This window comes from Scylla paramamosain, chromosome 3 (assembly GCF_035594125.1).
Source record: "Scylla paramamosain isolate STU-SP2022 chromosome 3, ASM3559412v1, whole genome shotgun sequence".
Lineage (NCBI taxonomy): Eukaryota > Metazoa > Arthropoda > Malacostraca > Decapoda > Portunidae > Scylla > Scylla paramamosain.
Window position 1 is genome coordinate 233,138 of NC_087153.1, and position 21,464 is coordinate 254,601.

Genomic DNA, 21,464 nt, shown 5'->3' on the forward strand with positions numbered 1-21,464 from the left:
CACAGTGATGTTCTTGCACAATAATAATACTGAAAGTCAAATAAGACACTGTATCATATATGACCTACGAGTACATTCTGAAAATAATCATGCAATATTCAGGAAGAAAATAACACTGCACTGGCTAAAGGGAGCCAAGATGCATAACAAACATCCTTGCATATGTTACAAGACGTGCAAGGATGCAATATATGTGCCCTTGTGTTGAAAAGGTTAAGTACAATTTGGCAGTTTTTTTTTTTTTTTTAATAACATTGTAATGGTTCTACAATCTCACCTCCAACACTATCCTTCCAGTCCATGGACTGCATCTCTTTCACCATGCTCCTATAGGTGTGATCAAGACACTTCTCTTCCTCTACATCCAGCAACAAGGAATTAAGGGTTGCATATCTGTTTGAGTAACACCAAGTATTATTAATAATAGCTATGATGTTATCATGAATATCTTATTATGTTAATACATATGTACAATACACCCTCAATATAATGAACTAGCTTATTAGAAGGAAAGTCATTTTGCTATATCCAAACAGACCACTATACCTAGTGGTCATTACAGTCAGTGAGGCCTTTTTGCAAAGCTAGGTAATTTAATAAGATTAGTTGTTTGGTAATATACATACTGTGTCATGCAGTCATTAATCCCTTTAGCCATCCTCGCAAATATATATTATTTATCAGCATCCTCTGTTTTCCTACCGCATTCTCTCACCTGATGTAAGGTGAACCGAGTGTCTTGTTCCTCATGATCTCACAGACAGTTTCAATGGTGATGTTGGTACCTTTCACCCCCTCAAAGGCCCGGTTATCTCGATTGTACTGCACAATGTCTTCCACATTCTCTGTCAGCATGGAGAAGAGGTTGGCTACATCCTTCTTGTTGTGACCATCCAGTGGAGAACACAGCCTGAGTGTAATCAAGAATGCCTTCAAATTATTGTCAGTGAGAAAATTATGATTTTGTTTTCTTTACTAGACAGTTGTGAGTAAACATGACTCAGAAAAGAATTAAAGACCAGTAGTGAACAAATTATAAATCCTAGTCTTGGCTGGAAACTTTCATGACAGTACTGTTAACTTCAAACATCATGCACATACGCTACCTGAATTGTTTGCTGATAATCTTCCATCCACTTTCCTGCTGCAAGAGTATGTGCAACTCATGATGAGCAATACTTATAGCAACATTGCAGTCCTCTCCCACAGTGGCCAAGGAATCACGAACAACCTCCAGATACTCTGTGCAAATGCTTGGTAAGTGAAGGTGAATTCCTCCCAAATTCTAACAAGGCCACAGTCTCCTTATCCATCCAGAAATGCAATTAAAACTGAAAAGTATGTGATTTAAAAATGTTCTATAGTACAGTAGGATGAATGTAATTCATATTTTTCACTCACTCTGATAGCAGTTTCTTGGAATACTCTCCAAGGGATGGCTACAAGTCTGCTCTGTCCATGGGTACATATGAGCCTAATACACTTTATTAATACTATCCATCTACAGTTAATAAATTCCCATCTTGTGTCACGGCAGCATAGGCTACTCAGGGAGCACATTTTACTTAAGATCTTTCAGAAAGCATAAATAATGGGCAGCAAGAAATTGACTTATTAACATCCCATGTGCATATCTCCTCATTCATGCCCATAGCAACAACGACCAGTATTAATTAGTAGTGTCAGTATTCACTGTCTTTGGTGATGTGTAACTAGCTTTTTTCTTGGGTTGGAATGTATTTTGTTCTGTTCATTTTGCAGTGTTAGTAGTGATGAGTGTGAGACAGACAAATCACAGTGATATCATTTAGTCATAGATCTTCACATGTCAGGCTTGAATGGTGTTGATATAACAAAACATGTGAACTAGAAAACATGAAACTTTCAGAACCTCATATGAAAGTTCATCAAGGGAGGCAATGAAGAATTGTCTTTTCACAGCCCCTGTGGTGGCATCAACACTGCTTCCCTTCAGCTGCTTTGCCATAAGAGTCTGAATAGAGTCTAACTGCCTTCATAGAGAACACAGAAGCTGTGGGGTAAAGATAAAGGAATGCTCTCTCTCTCTCTCTCTCTCTCTCTCTCTCTCTCTCTCTCTCTCTCTCTCTCTCTCTCTCCAATACTTTATCCTTCAATAAAGCAGGGGATTATTTTAATGTCATCTTGAACTGAAAAGGCCTCAGGAAGTGACAAAGAGCTTGGCTAAGAGTTACCACCAGTAGATTTGCCTAGAGTGAACACTGCCATTTTCATCTTCCTGTTTTTTTATTTTTCTTATTACTTACATACAATATAAACAAATAGCTATGTAATACAGTATCATTTATACCGAAGATAAAAAAAAAAATCTGAATTTTCCTTTTTTTTTTTTCAAAATTATCGGAGCAAAAATAATTTTGATTGCTGTATTTACTTTTCTGAGGTCATCTAGTAAAATATAATAAGTTGGCAACCTAAGTCTCCACAACAAAAAAGCCTCTATCTTCCCCCTATCCAAAACATTCCCTTCTTGCTCTTGGCCTAACTTTATATTTATGCAGGAGGGACACTGGCCAAGGGCAGAAAAAGTCCACTGAGATGCCAGTCCTAGAAAAAGGGTCCAAAGAAGTAGCCAAAAATTGAAGGATAAGTGTCTTGAAACCTCCCTCTTGAAAGAATTCAAGTCATAGGAAGGTGGAAATACAGAAGCAGGTAGGGAGTTCCAGAGTTTACCAGAGAAAGGGATGAATGATTGAGAATACTGGTTAACTCTTGCATTAGAGAGGTGGACAGAATAGAGGTAAGAGAAAGAAGAAAGTCTTGTGCAGCAAGGCTGTGGGAGGAGGGGAGGCATGCAGTTAGCAAGATCAGAAGAGCAATTAGCATGAAAATAATGGTACAAAATAGCTAGAGATGCAATATTGGGGCAATAAGAGAGAGGCTAAAGACAGTCAATTAGAGGAGAGGAATTGAGGAGATGAAAAGCTTTTGATTCCAATCTGTCTAGAAGAGCAGTATGAGTGGAAACCTCCCCCCCCAGACATGTGAAGCATACTCCATACATGGACGGATAAGGCCCTTGTACAGTTAGCAACTGAGGGTAAGAAAAACTGGCAGAGACATCTCAGAACACCCAACTTCATAGAAGCTGTTTTAGCTAGAGATAAGATGTGAAGTTTCCAGTTCAGATTATAAGTAAAGGACAGACTGAGGATGTTTGGTGTAGAAGAGGGGGACAATTGAGTGTCATTGAAGAAGAGGGGATAGTTGTCTGGAAGATAATTTCTTTATTTATCTATCATGCAGACCTCATCTTTCAATTGTTTGGGGGGCCTGAGTTGGCAAATCCCACACATCTTATGACTTTAGGAGAGCAGATTTTGAAGGATTAAGAAGATACCTTCAGAAGAAGAGACATTCAGGGATTTCTAATTCTCTACAATTAATTCCTTTTTTTTTATTAAATATACTAAACCTTACACATACAATTTAATCACTCACCATCCATTATATTCATACCACAAAAAACTTTGCCATAACTAATTTTGATTATATGGATCAAAGGCCTCTGACTGTCATTTCATCAACAAAACAACTCCTCACTCCTGTTTATACAAAAAACAATGGGCTTAGTTCCACCACTATCCAGGCACACGTCTAACCTATTAGCAACCTTCCCTATAATACCCTCTGGGTAGCACACCCTCAATCTACTTCTTCCTATCTCTGGCATAAAAATCACTGAGTAGCTAACCTGAATATCTCCAAGCACAAGCACTCTACCTGAGGGCAGTGTATTTCTATTGTCCTTTCCTTCTTGTCCTTGCATTTTCCTGCCACATCCACCTCCTCCTCCATTATTCCCTCCAGCACATTGAAGGAGTTCTTTATCTCTATTAAGTGCCTCTTGAGGCAAGATACCCTGGAGACCTTCATCTGCTTTGCCCCCTTGGACACAACTGTTTACTCCTCCATCACCTTGCTAGCTAAGGCAATGGCTTGATGAGGGTCACACTCTCCCTCTGGTGCCAAAATTTTCACCCAGAACTCAACTGGCAAGTCTGAGATTTCACAAAACTCAGTCTGCACCTTGAGATCCTCCAATGGAACTCAGCCTCCAACCCTGAGACTTTTGCAATGAAAGCTCAAGTATACTAGAGGGATTAGTACAGCCAGTAGACTCAGCAACACAGAACACCAACTCTGTTCTCCATCATCAGGTCACTGGCTCACAAGCTGCAGTACCAACAGATGTTAAACCAAAGTGAAGTCTGACCTGAGTTGTAAATTGCAGCATACATCCTGAGCAAAACTATTGGTGATGACTTGTTTTCCAATCATGCAGGTCTTCTTGATTGAAGTTGGTGGTGGTCATTCTCACACCATCTGCCCTATTCCTGAACATCTCTGTCATTCTGTCTCGTTCTTTCAAATTCTCCCTATAAGACCAGATCTCATCAGAATTTCTAATCCTCTACAATTACTTTCTTTTCTTTCATTATGCTAAACCTTACACACATAATTTCATTACTCTCACCATCCATTATGTTCATACTACAAACAACTTTTTCATAGCTAATTTTGATTATATATGGATCATTTCATAAATCTCATTTCATAAATTCATCTTGTCAGCCAGTATTCTGAAACTCCCTTTTTGCCTTCATACTCTCTTCTTTTCTTTATTTGCTATACTCATCTTAGCACTCAAGCTCTTTCTTTTCCAGCCTTTTCCCAAAATTTTCAATATCATATAGAAAGAAGCCAAAATACTGAAGTATAATCACTTCTTCCATTATATCTCAAATCACTAAAGAAATCTTAAATGAGAATATTAAAGCAGCTGTCTCACATGCTTTTTATTTTATTATGCCATCTATACTTATGAACCCATGAGCAATAAAATAACAAATAAATAAATAAATAAAAAGAATTCCACATAAATTATCATGGCTCTTTAGGAATTCACTGCATGCTAGAATCCCAGGTTATAAAATATGGTGTTTGACCTGTGCTGTAGCAGACCTGTAGCACCACTAAATAACCTACACTGTACACAGGCCTGAGTTACTTAGTTGAAGTTGTTCACATGTTGGAGTGGTACAAGTATAGACAGTCAGCTGAGGTGTTATTAGTGTGGTTGTTGGAATACATGTTTATAAACGTTTGACAGAAGAGTTCAAATCCCATTCAACCCCTGAATCACTGCTAGTTATACTGTTCTTTTGAATTATTTAATTTAAACCAAAATAAATCATTATTACCCATCATCAAATAGTGTCTTATTGGAAATAATATACTTCCAACAGCTCTCACTTAACTGAAATATTTTATGTAACTATTGTAATTCTTAAGATAAATAGCAGTTGTATAAATCTTGTTAATGCTCTCAATATACTCACCCTTAAAATTGAGTTGGGCAAGGATGGGGGCACTGACAGCCACAGCTCCATCTACAAGATGAGGATACTTAAGACGGTACCAGGCAGCCAAAGAGCCTGGATAGGACCCACCTATGGCGATCCATTTGCTGGTGGTTAGGCCCAAATGTTTCTTCATGGCCTCAGTGAAGGTGGCCAGGTCTGCCAAGGCCTGTTCACTACTAAGGTATGCCAGATTTTCAACAGATGCATCCCTGTACAAGGATTCATATAATGATGCTACAAATAAAATCAGATGGTTTGATTAGTACAAAAGAAAAAACTGTTCATGCTTTGTGTTTATATCAATATATATATATATATATATATATATATATATATATATATATATATATATATATATATATATATATATATATATATATATATATATATATATATATATATATATATATATATATATATATATATATATATATATATATATATATATATATATATATATAATGCCCTGAATTACACTTAGAAAGCCCTCTACTTCAGTTACTCATTATCAGGTTCCAGTCAATACAGTATTCATAAAATCTATCACACACAGATACCTGCTCTGTTTATCTCCTGCCATAGAGCTACAAGCTTCTTTTATTGTACTGAGTGACCTGTACACTTATGCTAGTACTACTGATATCAATCCATATTGACTCTGTCTTGCTATCTATTTTTTTACATTACTGTTAACACAACATTGTAATGTGCCTCTAACAAAGTGCCACACTTCTCTTATTTTTCCTGCTTCTGTAAAATAATGTATAACCATATATCTGAACCTCTGGTTGAAATACTTTCCCTGACACATTTAAGCAAGTTTCTGTTTATGTAATAATATCAAAGTTTTCTATCTTTACCGTTCCTCTAAGCAAGTCTATTTTATTTGAAATATTCATATAATTTGTGTAGTATACACTTAAGCTATTCCTCATCTTCACTGAGCTACTTTCCAAGATTTAACTAGTTTTTCTACTCAAGCTAGAATGCAGTTACCTCCTGCTTGAGTGTTCCAGACAAAACCTGAACACCTTGGGGTGATAAATGCACTCCATCCTTGGCACACAAGGTATCTTTGCCATAAAAGTGGTTTCAATTGTCAATGAAGGCTTATCCATTATTCTTACAATGAGCTACAAGCCTGCAATTCACTGAAATAGGTCTAGACAGCCATTCAACACCAACTCCTCTCCTTGCCAAGAAACTGCATACCACATACACCTTTCCATTAAAATTAAAATTAAAAATGGCACCTACAACAGCCTCATGGTGAGGACCAGAAATGTCTTGTGGTTGGATCACCCTTCCAGTACTAACCCAAAATGCCTTGATATCTCCCTCAATCCTTTTTACATTAAGATCTGCAGCCTTGGATATAATTTTTTATCTATAGAATTTTATCTCTCATCTACTAAACCTGATCATCTTTTCCTCACAGAAACAAATGTCTGAAGCTACTGACAGCAGCCCTTTCTCTATTGCCTCCTACATTCCTTTCCCTAAGTTTCAATCCACAATTGCATCTACATCTGCATGTAGCATCTATGTGGTCATTGACTTAACTTGCTTTTATATATATCCATGCTCTTGAGTCATCTGAATTTCTACCATCTAGCTTAGACTTCAGAAATTCCAAGACTAAATTAAATTCACTTGTGCTGTATACTTCTCATCTAACTCTGTTAATTATGCAAAATTCTTTGAGTATTTAATTTCAAAAGTAGAGCACAGCTTGGCTTGCTTCCCTTTTAGAGACTTGTTTCCCTTTCACAGAGAGTTGTTTCCCTTTCACAGAGATCTCCATTCTTGGAGATTTCAATGATCACCACCAGCTTTTGCTTTCATCCTCCTTCAGTTTGACAATTTATTTAGGAAAATACATGAACAGGGGGTACAAAACAAACAGAAGAAAGGGAGGTGATTTACAAAAGTAGGGGAAACAACAGAAAAAAGAAAATAAAAATAAAAAGTGACCAGGCAACCTGGTTTGCTGTGGACATCCCCCTTCAATGACCAACCAGATGAGCTAGCCTTTAACTTGCTTTCCTTCACAATCTAGAGCAATTACTGCATTTAACAAACTGTTAATTGTTATACAATATGGAAAACATAATAAACCCTCATGGCCTAAATGAAGAACTAATATATAGGGAAAATTAAAAATTGTTAAATTTAGTGGAGTCAGTAATATTAGGGAGACCACTGTCTCCCTGAGTTGCCCTGAGTTCACCTGAATATCTCACTATAACAACTTTCAGTTGAAGCAAACTTTTAGATATAAGAAACTTATAAATGAAGAGTCACACAGAACTTGGTAAGCACCAATGAAAGAAAAAGAGTAATTCACTACCTAACCTGGCAAACCTGTGCAACTATACAACATGATAGATGCCAAATTAAACTGTTTGGCATCTAGTAGTATGACAGTTATCATGAAGCTCCCAAGACGTTATCACACTTAACATGCAATGAACCTTGCATGATTTAAAGCAGAAGTATAGACAAGTTTAAATAAAACAAAATGATCAGCAAACTACTACTATTACAACAACAACAACAATAACAACAACAACTACTACTACTACTACTACTACTACTACTACTACTACTACTACTACTACTTCTACTACTGCTGCTCCTATTGGTGCTGTTGCTACTATTATTACAGCATTTCCAACTACTACTACTACTACTACTACTACTACTACTACTACTACTACTGCTGCTGCTGCTGCTGCTGCTGCTGCTTCTGCTGCTGCTGCTACTATTATTACAGTATTTCAAACTACTACTACTATTATTACTACTATAGTAGTGTTGTGGAGTGGGTTTGGTTTTGATTGATTGGATTTGAAGTTAATTACAGTTCTTTGGTTGTTTACTTTTTATTAATATTATTATTGTTATTAAGTTGAAGTTTGATGGAAATTTTGTTTACGTTTCGTTTACTTTATTTATGGTTGTTCAAAAAAAAAAAAGGGTAGCTGCCATCAGCTATGGGTTTATGTTAAATATTTTGAACTTGGTATGGTATGGTAGCATTTAGCTGGAGATCTATAAGCCACTGGAAAATCCCATGACAAAAAGATTAATTTTATTTGATGTAAGTATATACATAAGGGTACGTGACAAGGCATGGTTGTTATAAAGTACAACTGCAATAACACACTGAAATTTTAACAAATGTGTTATTGGAATAACGAACCAAAACTGGCATAATGAACTTGCCATTTGTGCTGGCACCGAAATTTTACAAAAATTAATTTGAATAATAAACTAAACCTTACAAGACTAATTCACCAGCTGTGCCAGCCACTGCTCATCTATCCAACACCAGTCCCTTCTTCCCTTTTTTTCCCTTTTCCCTCTCTTGTCTTGTCTGAAACCTCCCTCCCCCTTATCTGTCAGAGATAAGGGACAAGGGAGTGAAATCTCTCTCTCTCTCTCTCTCTCTCTCTCTCTCTCTCTCTCTCTCTCTCTCATTCATTTAATGTCATTTTCACTTCATTGTTTCTCACTCTCATATATGTAATTCCATTGTCATTCTCAATCAGTCTCATTCTATTGAGCAATCCTTAGGATTGTTCTTACTTTCAGAGAGAGAGAGAGAGAGAGAGAGAGAGAGAGAGAGAGAGAGAGAGAGAGAGAGAGAGAGAGAGAGAGAGAGAGAGAGAGAGAGAGAGAGAGAGAGAGAGAGAGAGAGAGAGAGAGAGAGAGAGAGAGAGAGAGAGAGAGAGAGAGAGCCAGGTTTCACTCCCTTCATAAGGGGGAGGGGAGGTGACAGGGATGGAGGTTTGAAACAAGACAAAAGAGGGAAAGGAAAAGAAAAAAAGGAGGAAAGGACAGGCAGTGGATAGGTGAGCAGTGGCTCACACAGCTGGTGAATTAGTCTTGTGAGTTTTAGTCTGTTATTTTGATTAAATTTTTATTAAAATTTCTGTGCTCACACTAGTGGCGAGTTCGTTATGCTAGTTTTGGTTCATTATTCTGATTAAATCTTTATTAAAATTCCAGTGTTTTATTGCAGCTGTACACTAAAATGACTGTGCGTTGTCAAATACCATACTGTGGATGTGTGTGTGTGTGTGTGTGTGTGTGTAATATATATATATATATATATATATATATATATATATATATATATATATATATATATATATATATATATATATATATATATATACATATATATATATATATACATATATATATATATATATATATATATATATATATATATATATATATATATATATATATATATATATATATATATATATATATATATATATATATATATATATAAGTAGTTATACTACATTTACTCGTGTTGTCTGACATATATTAAATAAGTCCGAATTGTTGATTTTTTTTGAATTTTTTTGTGAGTTTTAATAATTCTCAGTTCGTTGAGGCGTTCTTTATAATTGTTTAACCTATTTTCTCCTCCTGCTCTGATTTCATCCTACTATTGTGCTAATTGCTTTTCCTTTCTTCTTTCTACGGTCAAGGTGGGTGGGGGTTGTCATCTGGCAACTTATAGCGCTTGCGCTCGTCCCACTCTGCCTTCTCCGTTATGTTTAATAATAATAATAATAATAATAATAATATATATATATATATATATATATATATATATATATATATATATATATATATATATATATATATATATATATATATATATATATATATATATATATATATATATTGAAAGTATGCATGTTACCACTTCAAGTGGAGTATAGTTTACTTAAAAATATTATCTAAATATCTAAATCAGGAGAAATGATAGAGATACATGGGCAGAAATTAGATGTACAATAAATTGTGAAAGCAATGAATTAGTAATACAAATTCAAACTCACTCTGTTGGATGACTCTTGCCATAGAATCTGTGCTCAAGTTGCAGCAGACAACCACTGAGATTTTTGGCATACTCTAGGGGCATTGCTGTCACCATCCATTCTGGGTTGGCTGGGCCCTCTCCACCTATTAGAAGGAGTACTGGTCCCTGAGGCTTATAGAAGGTATCATTGATGAAGTATCTCTGAAAGGCCATATTTGTATCAGGCAAAGGTAGGAGAAAGTACATGCATAAATATATACCTAAATATTTCCTGTCCCTCAGCCATGGAGGTCAGTTCCCTGAAAATTACTGGTTGGTGGATCTACAGTTGGTGAAATTATAACTTGGGGAAGTAAATGTTAAGGTGATATTTGCGCTTTTCAGTGGGTATATTGGGTCTCAGAGAATAACCACTACTGTGCAATACATGGTACTGTAATCTGCAGAAAGATTGCACAATGTGTTTTTTTACAATTTCCTAATTTTTGTAAGCAAAACTTTCATCTAAATTATATCAAGAGTAGGGTGAATACCATTTGGTTTTCACTATTATGGAACTAACCATGGTCACCATCTGTACTGTGCCTGAAAGGATCAGGTACAGGATGTAATGATCATTATGGATAATTATAAGAAACATACATATGTGATGGATTAAGATATACTGTAAATTACTTGATTTTACTTTACTGATGTTGTCACCTTTAAGATTCCCATGCAATCTATCTACATATACAAATTTCATAATAAAATATAATCAAAATATTACAATTCCATCTTTTTATTATTAATTTATTTATGGGTACATGGGAACTTATAAAAATGTCCATGGGGTACAAAGGAACAAAAAGGTTGGGAACCCCTGGTCTAGAAAAAGATGGGGAAGCTTTGAAAAAAATATGAGATGCACATTATCAGTTCTAAGCAATGGAAGTGTGAAAACTGGTAAGAGCTTGACTTACAAGCATAGTTAACATGGAAAAGGAGACACTTTCTCCCATGTGGAATGCCATGACACTGACACTGAGGAATATTTACTGTAAGATCCCTATAGGATCTATTTCTCCTGCAGCATTATGCTACGTTAGTATCATGGTCTAGTTACTAAATCAGGTTCAGAAAGGTTCACAAGAATAAAAGTTAGGTTAGGTTTTGATTAGTTTCAATCTAGTTTGGTTAATTTAGGTCTGTTATACTTCAAAGGCACTGCATATCTTTTTCTGTAATAATTTTGTTGCATTTCCATTCTTTTAGAATTTATCTTTTGTGGGGAAAATGTAACTTTGTATGGAAACAAAACTCTTGTAATTTTTTTTCTGAAAAAAAAAAAAAAAATAAAATAAATACAAAATAATAATAACAATAATGATAATATATATATATATATATATATATATATATATATATATATATATATATATATATATATATATATATATATATATATATATATATATATATATATACTGTAAGATCCCTATAGGATCCATTTCTCCTGCAGCATCTGTATAGAGGACAAAATTTGATGCGTTTTCTTTTAATATATATATATATATATATATATATATATATATATATATATATATATATATATATATATATATATATATATATATATATATATATATATATATATATATATATCCAAAAGAAAACGCATCAAACTTTGTCCACTATAAAGATTTTTACATCTCCAAAAAGGGCCGCACACATCTGCAAAACACTTATCCTGTGCTCCATCCTGTCGTTATTACTGATTTCCTACTGCTTCTAAAGGTCAGAGATTCCAGATAGTGATATCTAAGATATTGTGAGTCATTTATTTGTTGCCTCGTTGAGTATTCTATATAACTACTTAAGTACCAAGTTTTGTTTAAAAAAATAAACAATTCATCTCACCTGCTGCCAAGTACGGATATCTGTAGGGGAGAAGTGATCCAATGTCTGAGTAAACCATTTTTCTTGGGGAAGATGAACTCCTTCAGGGAGTGGCGGGGGCCGCAAAGCTGCACTGTGACCACTCCTAGTCCGTCCTATCCCTAGGGTACTTTCAGCCATCACCAGGAACACCATGAGGACGCCCTTCATGTTGTCAACGATGTAGAAACAGCCCGGAGCAGCTCCACCGATGTTTCTTGATATTTGAGACAAAGACTACGTCCATACACTCAATAACAAAATAAGCTGCCCTTATCTACCACGGTCCATTTTCTCCTTTGAATGGGAAACTTTACACGAGACACTAATCATAAAGGAGCCTATCCAGAAAGAATGAATTTTGCTGAAATACAATAAAAATAAAGGAAAGGAAAAGAAAAGAAGCAAAAAAAAAAAAAAAAAAAAAAAAAAAAAAACGAAACTTAAGCTGGCGCTGAGCCATAACCCGAACTCGCGCCTTCAATTCATCCCTCTATCAAATAACCACCACTCAAATCTATGTATATCTCTTTCTACCTATTTGCTACATCTTTTTATCTATTTTCTTATTTATGATGATAATACCTCATATAAGGGGTCTTCTTAAGTTCTTCACTAGTGCCTCGGAATCAGGCATTTTCCGACGCATACCCTTCGCGCAGGTCTCCTGCTGGGAGCTTCTGAACTTTACAAATAATGACACGGCCACAAGCTTTCTGAGGGATAGCGAGAACTGTGGGTGAGCAGCGAGGCGGAGCGAAAGACTGCCGCTCGTGGGCAGCGATGCAAACATGTTTGTTGAAAACAAGCCGATGTGCGTGTATTGTTTTAAATAGAATCTCGAACATACAAAATTGTCTGCATACAGGTCAGTCATGAGTGAAAAACATTATTAAAACTGTGTAACGTGAATTGTTTCAAATTAAATGAATAGTAACATTTACTTACAATGAGCGTGGAACAGTTAAACCTTCCAGTGGAGTGCGGCATTCTGGTAAAGCAGGTAAAAATATCTCAGTGGCCTCCTTATCTTGCGCCACGACTTCCAACACATGATTGTGTTCTGGACAACCAATTCACGCTAAAATACTCTGCAGAGTGGCTTGTATTTATACAGATGAAGTAAGACAGGTCTGAAGAAGCGATACACGGATAGAACGTTCCCTTAACATGGCGGAATCTGAGGACCAGGGCAAGGGACCTTGTTCTCGCCTGTGAATGACAAGTGACCTGGAGAGCTGCTCCCTGCGTCACAGTTTCCCCTTGCTCCATAATCGCTTATATATTATAACATATTTCGTTATTGTTGCGGGGGGAGGTGACGTTGGTAGCACTATGCCGCCGGTTACAGATGTTAGGCAGTGGCAATGATGCATGAGCTGCAAGCTGAGGCAGCCTGAAGAGACAGGAGGTGGCATGGAAGGTGATTGGTCGTGAGAGCAACAGCGTGCTGGCCGATCACGAAGAGACCGACATTACATAAGAAGGTGTAGTGACCCCCAAGAGAGAGAGAGAGAGAGAGAGAGAGAGAGAGAGAGAGAGAGAGAGAGAGAGAGAGAGAGCCCGTTTTCCGCCTATGCAACACTTGTTCTGACAGTCTACAATACACTCTCCTTATTGTGTTAAGGTACGACGCTAGTCGCCCGCCGCTGCCACTACATGACTGCGCCCCGGGCCATGCTGTGAAGATTGTGTCACAATTCATGTGTCCTGGCAGTCTGAGACTGTGCGTACCAGACGCAGAGGTGTGAGTGTGTGTGTGTGTGTGTGTGTGTGCGTATGTGTGTGTGTGTGTGACGCCTGCATGATCTGTTATGGCGTAGACCGCCGGAGGAGACAGCTGTACGACGCTGTTGGCAAGCTGTGACTCTAGTGTGCTGTTCATTGCTGCTGTACTGTACTGTGAGGTGGGACGCGCTACCCAGCCATAGAGACGCTTTGCTAATTGCTCGGTGGTGCGAGCCTGACTTGAACTGTAGCGTGTTTGTGTGCCCTGTGCGGGCAATAGGGACAAGGAGTGCCATTGAGTCTGTTTTGTTGCCCTTCCCTCTCTTAGCAATCTGTTGAATCCAGACAGGTGCCGTGTGTGCGTGCCTCGTCCCCACTAGCTAAACGAACCCGACGACAGCAGTTGTGGATCCCTGATGTGTATGCTGACCACCCTGGGCTGCTGCAGTGGTGTTTACCTGAGGGTGCCTGAAGGTTGGAAGGGGCATACACAATATTATATTATAATACTTGTAGTCTGTCTAGGCAGACCAGGATAATAAATAGGGATACCTAAGAGATGAAACGCACCTAAAACAAGGGAATAGTGTGAAAATATCAGCAAAGAGATGCTTTGACATTTCATTTCATAACTGCCGTATGTACAGTACCGTGCAGTAAATTTTTCTAGTCTTATTTGGCCAACTTCAGATATCATTTTTATCCGGAATGTCATAACCAAGCTATGACATATTACTATATGCTTTTTCGTTAAATGTAACAACCATTAAACAATAATAACCAATGTGTCTTCCTGTCTCTTTCCTTCTATGAGAAAAAAAAAAAAAAAAGAATCGGCCCTATACGATTACTTTTATCCAACTGACAATATCACAGGGTCTGGAAGATCAGCTATTCACTTCTAAATACCATAAACTGCAAGGAGCGAGTGGTTAAGGCTGCTGCAGTCTCTGTGAGGGACACTCTGCCAAAGAACTGTACAACACATTTTCCTTGGGTAGCACGCCAGGCAACTCCGATGGTCTGTTCTTCACTGGTCAAGTGGGCGAAGCTCCGAGGAGCTAAAAACCTCATGAGAACCAAAGAAGTCAGATGTTAGTGTTTTATTCAGTCGAAGGATTATTGTATGTACATACCTTGTACTATGCAGTACTTTTTTTTTTTATGGTTGAAGGGTTATTGTATGTAAAATGTTAACAGTCATATGGGGTTTGGTGATTGTCAAGTAGTTAAGGGTTTTACATGTGCACGACGCAAGTACTTTGGTTTGTGATCTACTTATAGCCCTACCTTTTAAGGTTTTTGTCAAGATTAAGCCCAGACACCGTGCTAAGTACACATGTTCTGCTGCCTCTGTCCTTCCACCTCCTTGTGGATTTTTTATTTATTTATTTTTTGTATGCTCTTCAGGCTTAGGCCTAGTTAAATAAAGTTAAGTGTCCCCCTGCCAATACCTCTTAGTTTTGCACTGTCATTACCCTCCCCTTTGCGACAACAGAAGGTAAGATTGTCTTTCCTCTCTCGCCTACGGAGGAACCGCCTCAGAGTGTGTGCTTTCGGGGTGAATTGACACCATCGTCCCCCCATAGAGTGGTTTGGCAGAGCAATCTGGCAGTAGGAAAACTCCTCCCTGACCTCCTCCCACTTGTGTCCTGCTCTCCCCCGGTAGGAGGTGGGTGTACCCCGTCCTATGCCTGACGGACTATCCTCGCCTCCCCTGTCGAGGGGAAGGGAGGATACTGACCGACGACTCCTGACTGTCCAACTGTCTATTACCCCTGATAAAGCCACCTACATTCTAAGTCTGATACACGCCTCTTGTCTGTAAATTCATTTATTACAATAAAAAAAAATTGTAATGTGGGAAATGTCAATGTAAAGAAACTTGCTAGCGGGGGGTTTATTTGTTGAAATACTAAGTCAGTCACTTTTGAAGTTCCGTTTCATCTATGACAATGAAATCGAGGCTTCAGTTTCAGTGTTCATGAACCCGTGTCGGGGAGTCGCCTCTCACCGCGATTTTGGGGACATGGAACCGACTGAGATTGTCAATTGCATGGCTGATCAGGATGTCGTTGAAGCTAGAAAGATAAACTAAAGTAGCTGACGGCACCAATATTTCCACTTTCAGAGCTGCTAAGTTGCCAGAGAGGGTTTATGTAGGATACGAATCGGTTTCCGTTCGTCCCTACATTCCGAATCCTCTCCGTTGTTTAAAGTGCCAGCTTTATGGTCACCCTAGCAATACTTGTCGTTCTCCTCACTCTTACTGCAGTAGATGTGCTGAAGAGGGTCATATGATGAAACAGTGCACATCTTTGGTAGAAAAATGCCTTAACTGTGAGGGTGCTCACTCCACTTTCTCACGCGACTACCCAGCGTGGGAAGTGGAGAAAGAGGTTTGCAAAGTTAAGGCTACTGAGGGAATCTCTTACTATGAGGCGAGGAAGCAAGTGAAGCAGACGCAAACCGCGCCTGCTTCAAACGTCTTTTATGCCTCAACGGCAAGAGTTCAGCCCAAGATGTGCAATGTAGCCTTCCAGACTGATCTGCCACCGCCACATCTACCAACGCAGCGTCACCCTCATCCTCCACCTCTACCACTTCTCAATCTACATCTACTTCTGTCAAACCATCTACTCCTATCACCTCCTCTGCTCCATACTTGTCTGCCATATCTAACACTAATAGTAAGAGTGAAAAGAACAAGTCTAATAAATTAAATTTCACAAAGCTAGACCACCAACACCCTCCTCATGTCCTCGCGGCTCCCACGCCCTTGAGGAGGGGTTCTCACGCTCGCTCCTTCTCGACCAGCTCTGCGGAACTGACAGTTGATGAATCTATGGACGTCACCAATAGCAAGGACTGGGAGAGCCTCAGAGCGCAAAAGGACTAAGAAACAATGCCACCACCGCAACTCTTAAACTATAATGTTCAAGGTGTTACAGTGGAACTGTAGAAATATTTAGAATAAAGATCCATATTTGTCACTTTTAATGAACATACACAAGTTATCTGTTATTTGTCTACAGATGAGACTGCAAGATCAGCCTGATCCTGCAGTGCTAAAACACTACCATCTATATAGATGGAGGGAGTAACTATGACTCTCTTAAGGTCCATATAGGTTCCGGGCCGTCAGGCTCAGCCAAACTTATATGGTTAAAGCCTTGGAAGCTAGTTACTGGGGTGGTGGCTTCCTCGTGGCGCCCGCTGGTAACGGGGGAGTGGAACCCCGGCTAACTACCTACGGTGTCGCCGTATGCATGCACAAAACACTGACACAGACATAAGTGATGCTAAGTGCACCTCTGGAAGCTGTCGCGTGTAGGGTGAGATTCAATGACACACATCTGGTAATCTGTTCCCCTCTACTTACCTCCCAGTGCCCCCATTGTTGATAATATAAGATCCTTAATTAGCCAGCTTCAGGGTAACAGGTTAGTTCTGGGTGACTTCAACGCTCATCATCAACAATGGGGAAGTGAGAGGTCAAGTGTACGTAGGAAACTGTAGTCGCCAGCTGTGTCGTCTCACAAGGTCCTGTGAGGCTGGTGGCGTGAGACTAATATGAAGCATGTGTAACACTTAAGAAAGAGTAGAAATTAAGGAAACGGAATTCGCTGAAGTAGTTAATTGCATAGCGAAGTTGTGAGAGGAACTAGCTGCGGAGAACTTAGCTGTAGAGAGGTAGTGAGGGTTGTGTATACGTGGTAAAGCTGATGACATGGCACGTAGGGTAGATAAGACACAAGGATTCTGCTGACTCTGTGGAGTCATCCGGGGTCGCATATCTGGACCAGCGGCCTCAGATGTCAGAGTAGTTAGGTGAGAGGTATACAGCACAGATAAATTTATTTTGGGAGTGACTTTGTAGTAGAAGCCAGATGGTGGAAAACTCGGAAGATTCAAGTGCGTGGGCACGAGAGCAGGTTAAGTCGTTGTGCACATAGACGCAACATCCAGCTTTGGATTGAAAGTGAGGATAGAGAAAGTAGGAGGGAACAGAAAAGGGTTAATGTCAATTGCCTCAGACACCTGTTTCAGTGAGAAAAAGAAGATGAGGTTTAGTAGAGGAGAGGTGGTGTTCTACAGATTGAAAACTAAATCTAAGACTTCGAATACTGCAGAAGTTAATGAAGAAAAAGCTGAGTGGGGTGTCAAGACACTTTGGGTCGATACCGGAAGAGCAGTTCGACCTGACCACGTTCTATCCTGTATATTGCTTCTTCAGACCTGTCCTACTTCATCACCTGTGGAAATGCAAGCCACTGTGCAAAGTATTTTAGCGTGTACTGGTTGTATCAGTCATGACCTCATGTTGCATAATGGCATTATACCAGAACACAACAATGTGTTGGAAATCGTGGCACAAGAGAGGAAGGCCATTGAGACACCTTTACTTGACCTGCCAGAATGCAGCACGCCGCTGGAATGTTTGACTGCTCCACGCTCATTTTAAGCGAATGTTATTATTCACTTAGTTTGAAACAATTTACGCTACACAGTTTTAATAATGCAACATTTAATAATGCGCGAGTGACTTGTATGTAGATCATTCTGTATGCTTGAGATTTTATTGAAAATATATAGACATCGGCTTCTTTTCACCTACGGCGGCGTCACATTTCTCCCAGCATCCTGCCCGTTTTCGCTGGTGAGAACTGGCAGTGCAGCAAGTTTGGCGTCAGACAGGGACTGGACCATTGTGTTGACGCCTCGTCATTCCAATAACAAATCCTAAGCCACCATCTCTTCATTCACTTTATTTTGCCTTAATTATTCCGAAATGATATGTTATTTTTGAATGGCTTTCGATTTCATGATGAAACAAGGACGTTGTAAATCTTTCGCTCAACTTGGTAACTCATACAGGCAGCATGGTTTTGTCTCCACCCACCGCGCCCTGCTTGCCATAATCAGGTCACTCCGGGGTTGAGGTGGCAGCAGCGTGAACAGATCCTACAGCCAACACCAATTAATACCAATTATTAGTATGGATTCACTATAGCTCAATTAATTTGTGACGAGCTTTCTCACTCCAGCAAAACTAAGCGCGGGACTCCATCGCGACATATTTATCTCACTAGCTACAGTTGTCAAATAAGTGCTATGAATAATTTCATACACCACACAATCAAATCACAAGCACACACTGGCATATATACTTCAGTTTTCTAAGTTTTATAGTTGACAATTTCACTCATAAAGAACGACAACATACTTTTATTTTATATGTACAGCTTGTACTACGACGGTCATTTGATTTGAAATACTCCCAGCAAGTCTGCCATACACATATTTAAGAGAGAGAGAGAGAGAGAGAGAGAGAGAGAGAGAGAGAGAGAGAGAGAGAGAGAGAGAGAGAGATAAATTGACCAAAATAAGATAAATTACTTATTGTGAGAGAAAAAAAATCCTTTACAGTTTCGGATAACGATAGGAGGGATCCCACTAGGTCCATAAACCTTCCAAGGTTTAAGGCCGGCGAGAGCATGGAAAACATCATTGCGAAGGATCTTGATGGGTAGCATGAAGTAGTCAGATGGTGGAGGAGAGAGAGGAACAAGCCCTGAATCATCCAAGGTAGAGTTTTTACTAAAATTTTAAGCAAAGTGTTCAGCTTTAGAAATATATGAGATAGCTGTGGTGTCATCAGGACGAAATAAAGGAGGGAAAGACGAAGAAGCAAAGTTATTGGAGATGTTTTACGGTAGGTGTCAGAGGTCATGATGGGAGTTACATCTTGAAAGATTTTGACACTTTCTTTTAATGAAGGGGTTTTTGGCTGGTTGGAGAACATACTTGGTATGATTCCGGGCAGAAATATAAAGTGCATGAGATTGAGTTGATGGAAGACTCAAGTACCTTTTGTTACTGTATGTAAAGGGAGTCAGGTGTGTATGTGCCTCACATCATTATTCCTCTATAAGTGAAGTATTGAATAGTTTATTCTTTGCGTGAAAGCATATGTAATATATATATATATATATATATATATATATATATATATATATATATATATATATATATATATATATATATATATATATATATATATATATATATATATATATATATATAAAGGTGCAGCCAAGTGACAGGAATTATTGCGATTGAGGCAGATGTGTGTGTGTGTGTGTGTGTGTGTGTGTGTGTGTGTGTGTGTGTGTGTGTGTGTGTGTGTGTGTGTGTGTGTGTGTGTGTGTGTGTGTGTGTTACATTCAGACTGACAGCCCCCAGTGGAAACGAACGAGTAGGAGGGCGAGGTGGCGTTCCCACGTGTGTGCCTTCAATTGATGATAATGATGAAGGACACGCCCCTGCCTCCGTCATAAATTAGCAGGAAAGAATACGAACGCGCCACGTATCCCACACGTGATAACACTCATCAATATGTGCGCACAGGATTTAGTGATATTGACATGTGAGGGCTTTGCTACGAGAAAGAAACTCACACTCCATTCTGAGATAAGTAATGAATGATATATAGGTGTGGGACTTTTCTTTCTTTTTCTTTCTTTTCTTCTTTTTTTCTTTTTTTTATAAAGTAATGTTTTTCCTCAGTACCAACGAGATCACGGGATTCTGATACCGCCGCTCCCGCATCACGCAGTCAGTGATCGCTGAGCCTGAGTTTATGATGGACGGAAAAGCCGCTGCTGATTATGGTAAACACACACACACACACACACACACACACACACACATACACACACACACACACACACACACACACACACACACACACACACACACACACACACACAGGGAAAGCTGCACATCCCATTGTAATCAACAAAATAATCCAACAAACGGATTAAAAACAAACAAACAAACAAACAAAGCAAGTCAGAGTCGGAGGCATCCCGGCTGGCGAACACACGATGCGGGTAATTACTGGGAAAGATATATATACGCCTCCATTACATTGATTCCTGGCAGTGTGGTGACGGTGGCGGCGACGTGGGGGTGTCGTCGAGTTGTCGGGTCACGAAGTTTATAGTGGAAGGAATCAGCGACGGTGCGGGGGGATGGGGAACACAAAATGGAGGAGATGAAAGGGAAGGGGGTGTGCAGAGAGGAAAAAAAAAAGATCAGGAAGAGTACACGTAAGAGAAAAAAAAAAAAAAGAGGACAAACGGAAAAAAGTATAGTACAGCAGGAGAGCAAAGTCTGGGGATGATCTACTAGGAAAAGACTATATGGAGACGTTTATGGCACACGAGCAGTGAGAAAGGGAATAGAAGACTTGTAGCTACATGGGGAAGAGGAAATGAGGTGAGGTGGACAGTGAGATGATCGATTGAAAGTACTCATATTCTGCTCTACTATTTATGTGAATTACTTGAGCCTTCTACATGAACTGGGTACGTAATATTCAGCGCAAATATCTTTTCTTTTCTTTTTTCCTCCCTTTTTTATCCCTCTCCCTGTCTTTTCCTCCTTCCCTATCTCATTCCTCTCCTTCTCCCCCTCCCCTCCCTTTCCTTCCCTCACATTCGTTCTCCCTATTTTATGTGGTCCGAGTAAGCCTAACGTACTTGATGCGACACTTCTGT

The 21,464-nt window shown here is 38.9% G+C and overlaps 2 protein-coding genes across 4 annotated transcripts in view; one reads left to right on the forward strand and one right to left on the reverse strand.

The window, feature by feature from the left end:
• The window catches only part of LOC135088960 (putative serine protease K12H4.7), a 38,748-nt gene extending 25,854 nt beyond the window's left edge, over positions 1-12,894 (reverse strand). For 2 of the 3 annotated variants that reach the window (XR_010261349.1, XM_063984050.1), the window contains exons 1-7: positions 12,757-12,894; positions 12,154-12,388; positions 10,274-10,455; positions 5,382-5,614; positions 1,107-1,242; positions 716-910; positions 278-393 (exon numbers count right to left, since the gene is read on the reverse strand). Coding sequence is in view for 1 of the 3 variants with exons in the window: in XM_063984050.1 (XP_063840120.1) it covers positions 278-393; positions 716-910; positions 1,107-1,242; positions 5,382-5,614; positions 10,274-10,455; positions 12,154-12,388; positions 12,757-12,761 (1,102 nt within the window). In the remaining 2 variants the exon portion in view is untranslated. Of the gene's footprint in view, positions 1-277; positions 394-715; positions 911-1,106; positions 1,243-5,381; positions 5,615-10,273; positions 10,456-12,153; positions 12,474-12,756 lie in introns of those variants that run through there. The other variant, XR_010261350.1, reaches the window with a different exon arrangement.
• Positions 12,895-21,115: 8,221 nt separating this feature from the next.
• The window catches only part of LOC135088950 (protein artichoke-like), a 42,181-nt gene continuing 41,832 nt past the window's right edge, over positions 21,116-21,464 (forward strand). The window contains exon 1 of the mRNA XM_063984040.1: positions 21,116-21,272. The gene's annotated coding sequence lies outside the window, so the exon portion shown is untranslated. The remainder of the gene's footprint in view (positions 21,273-21,464) is intronic.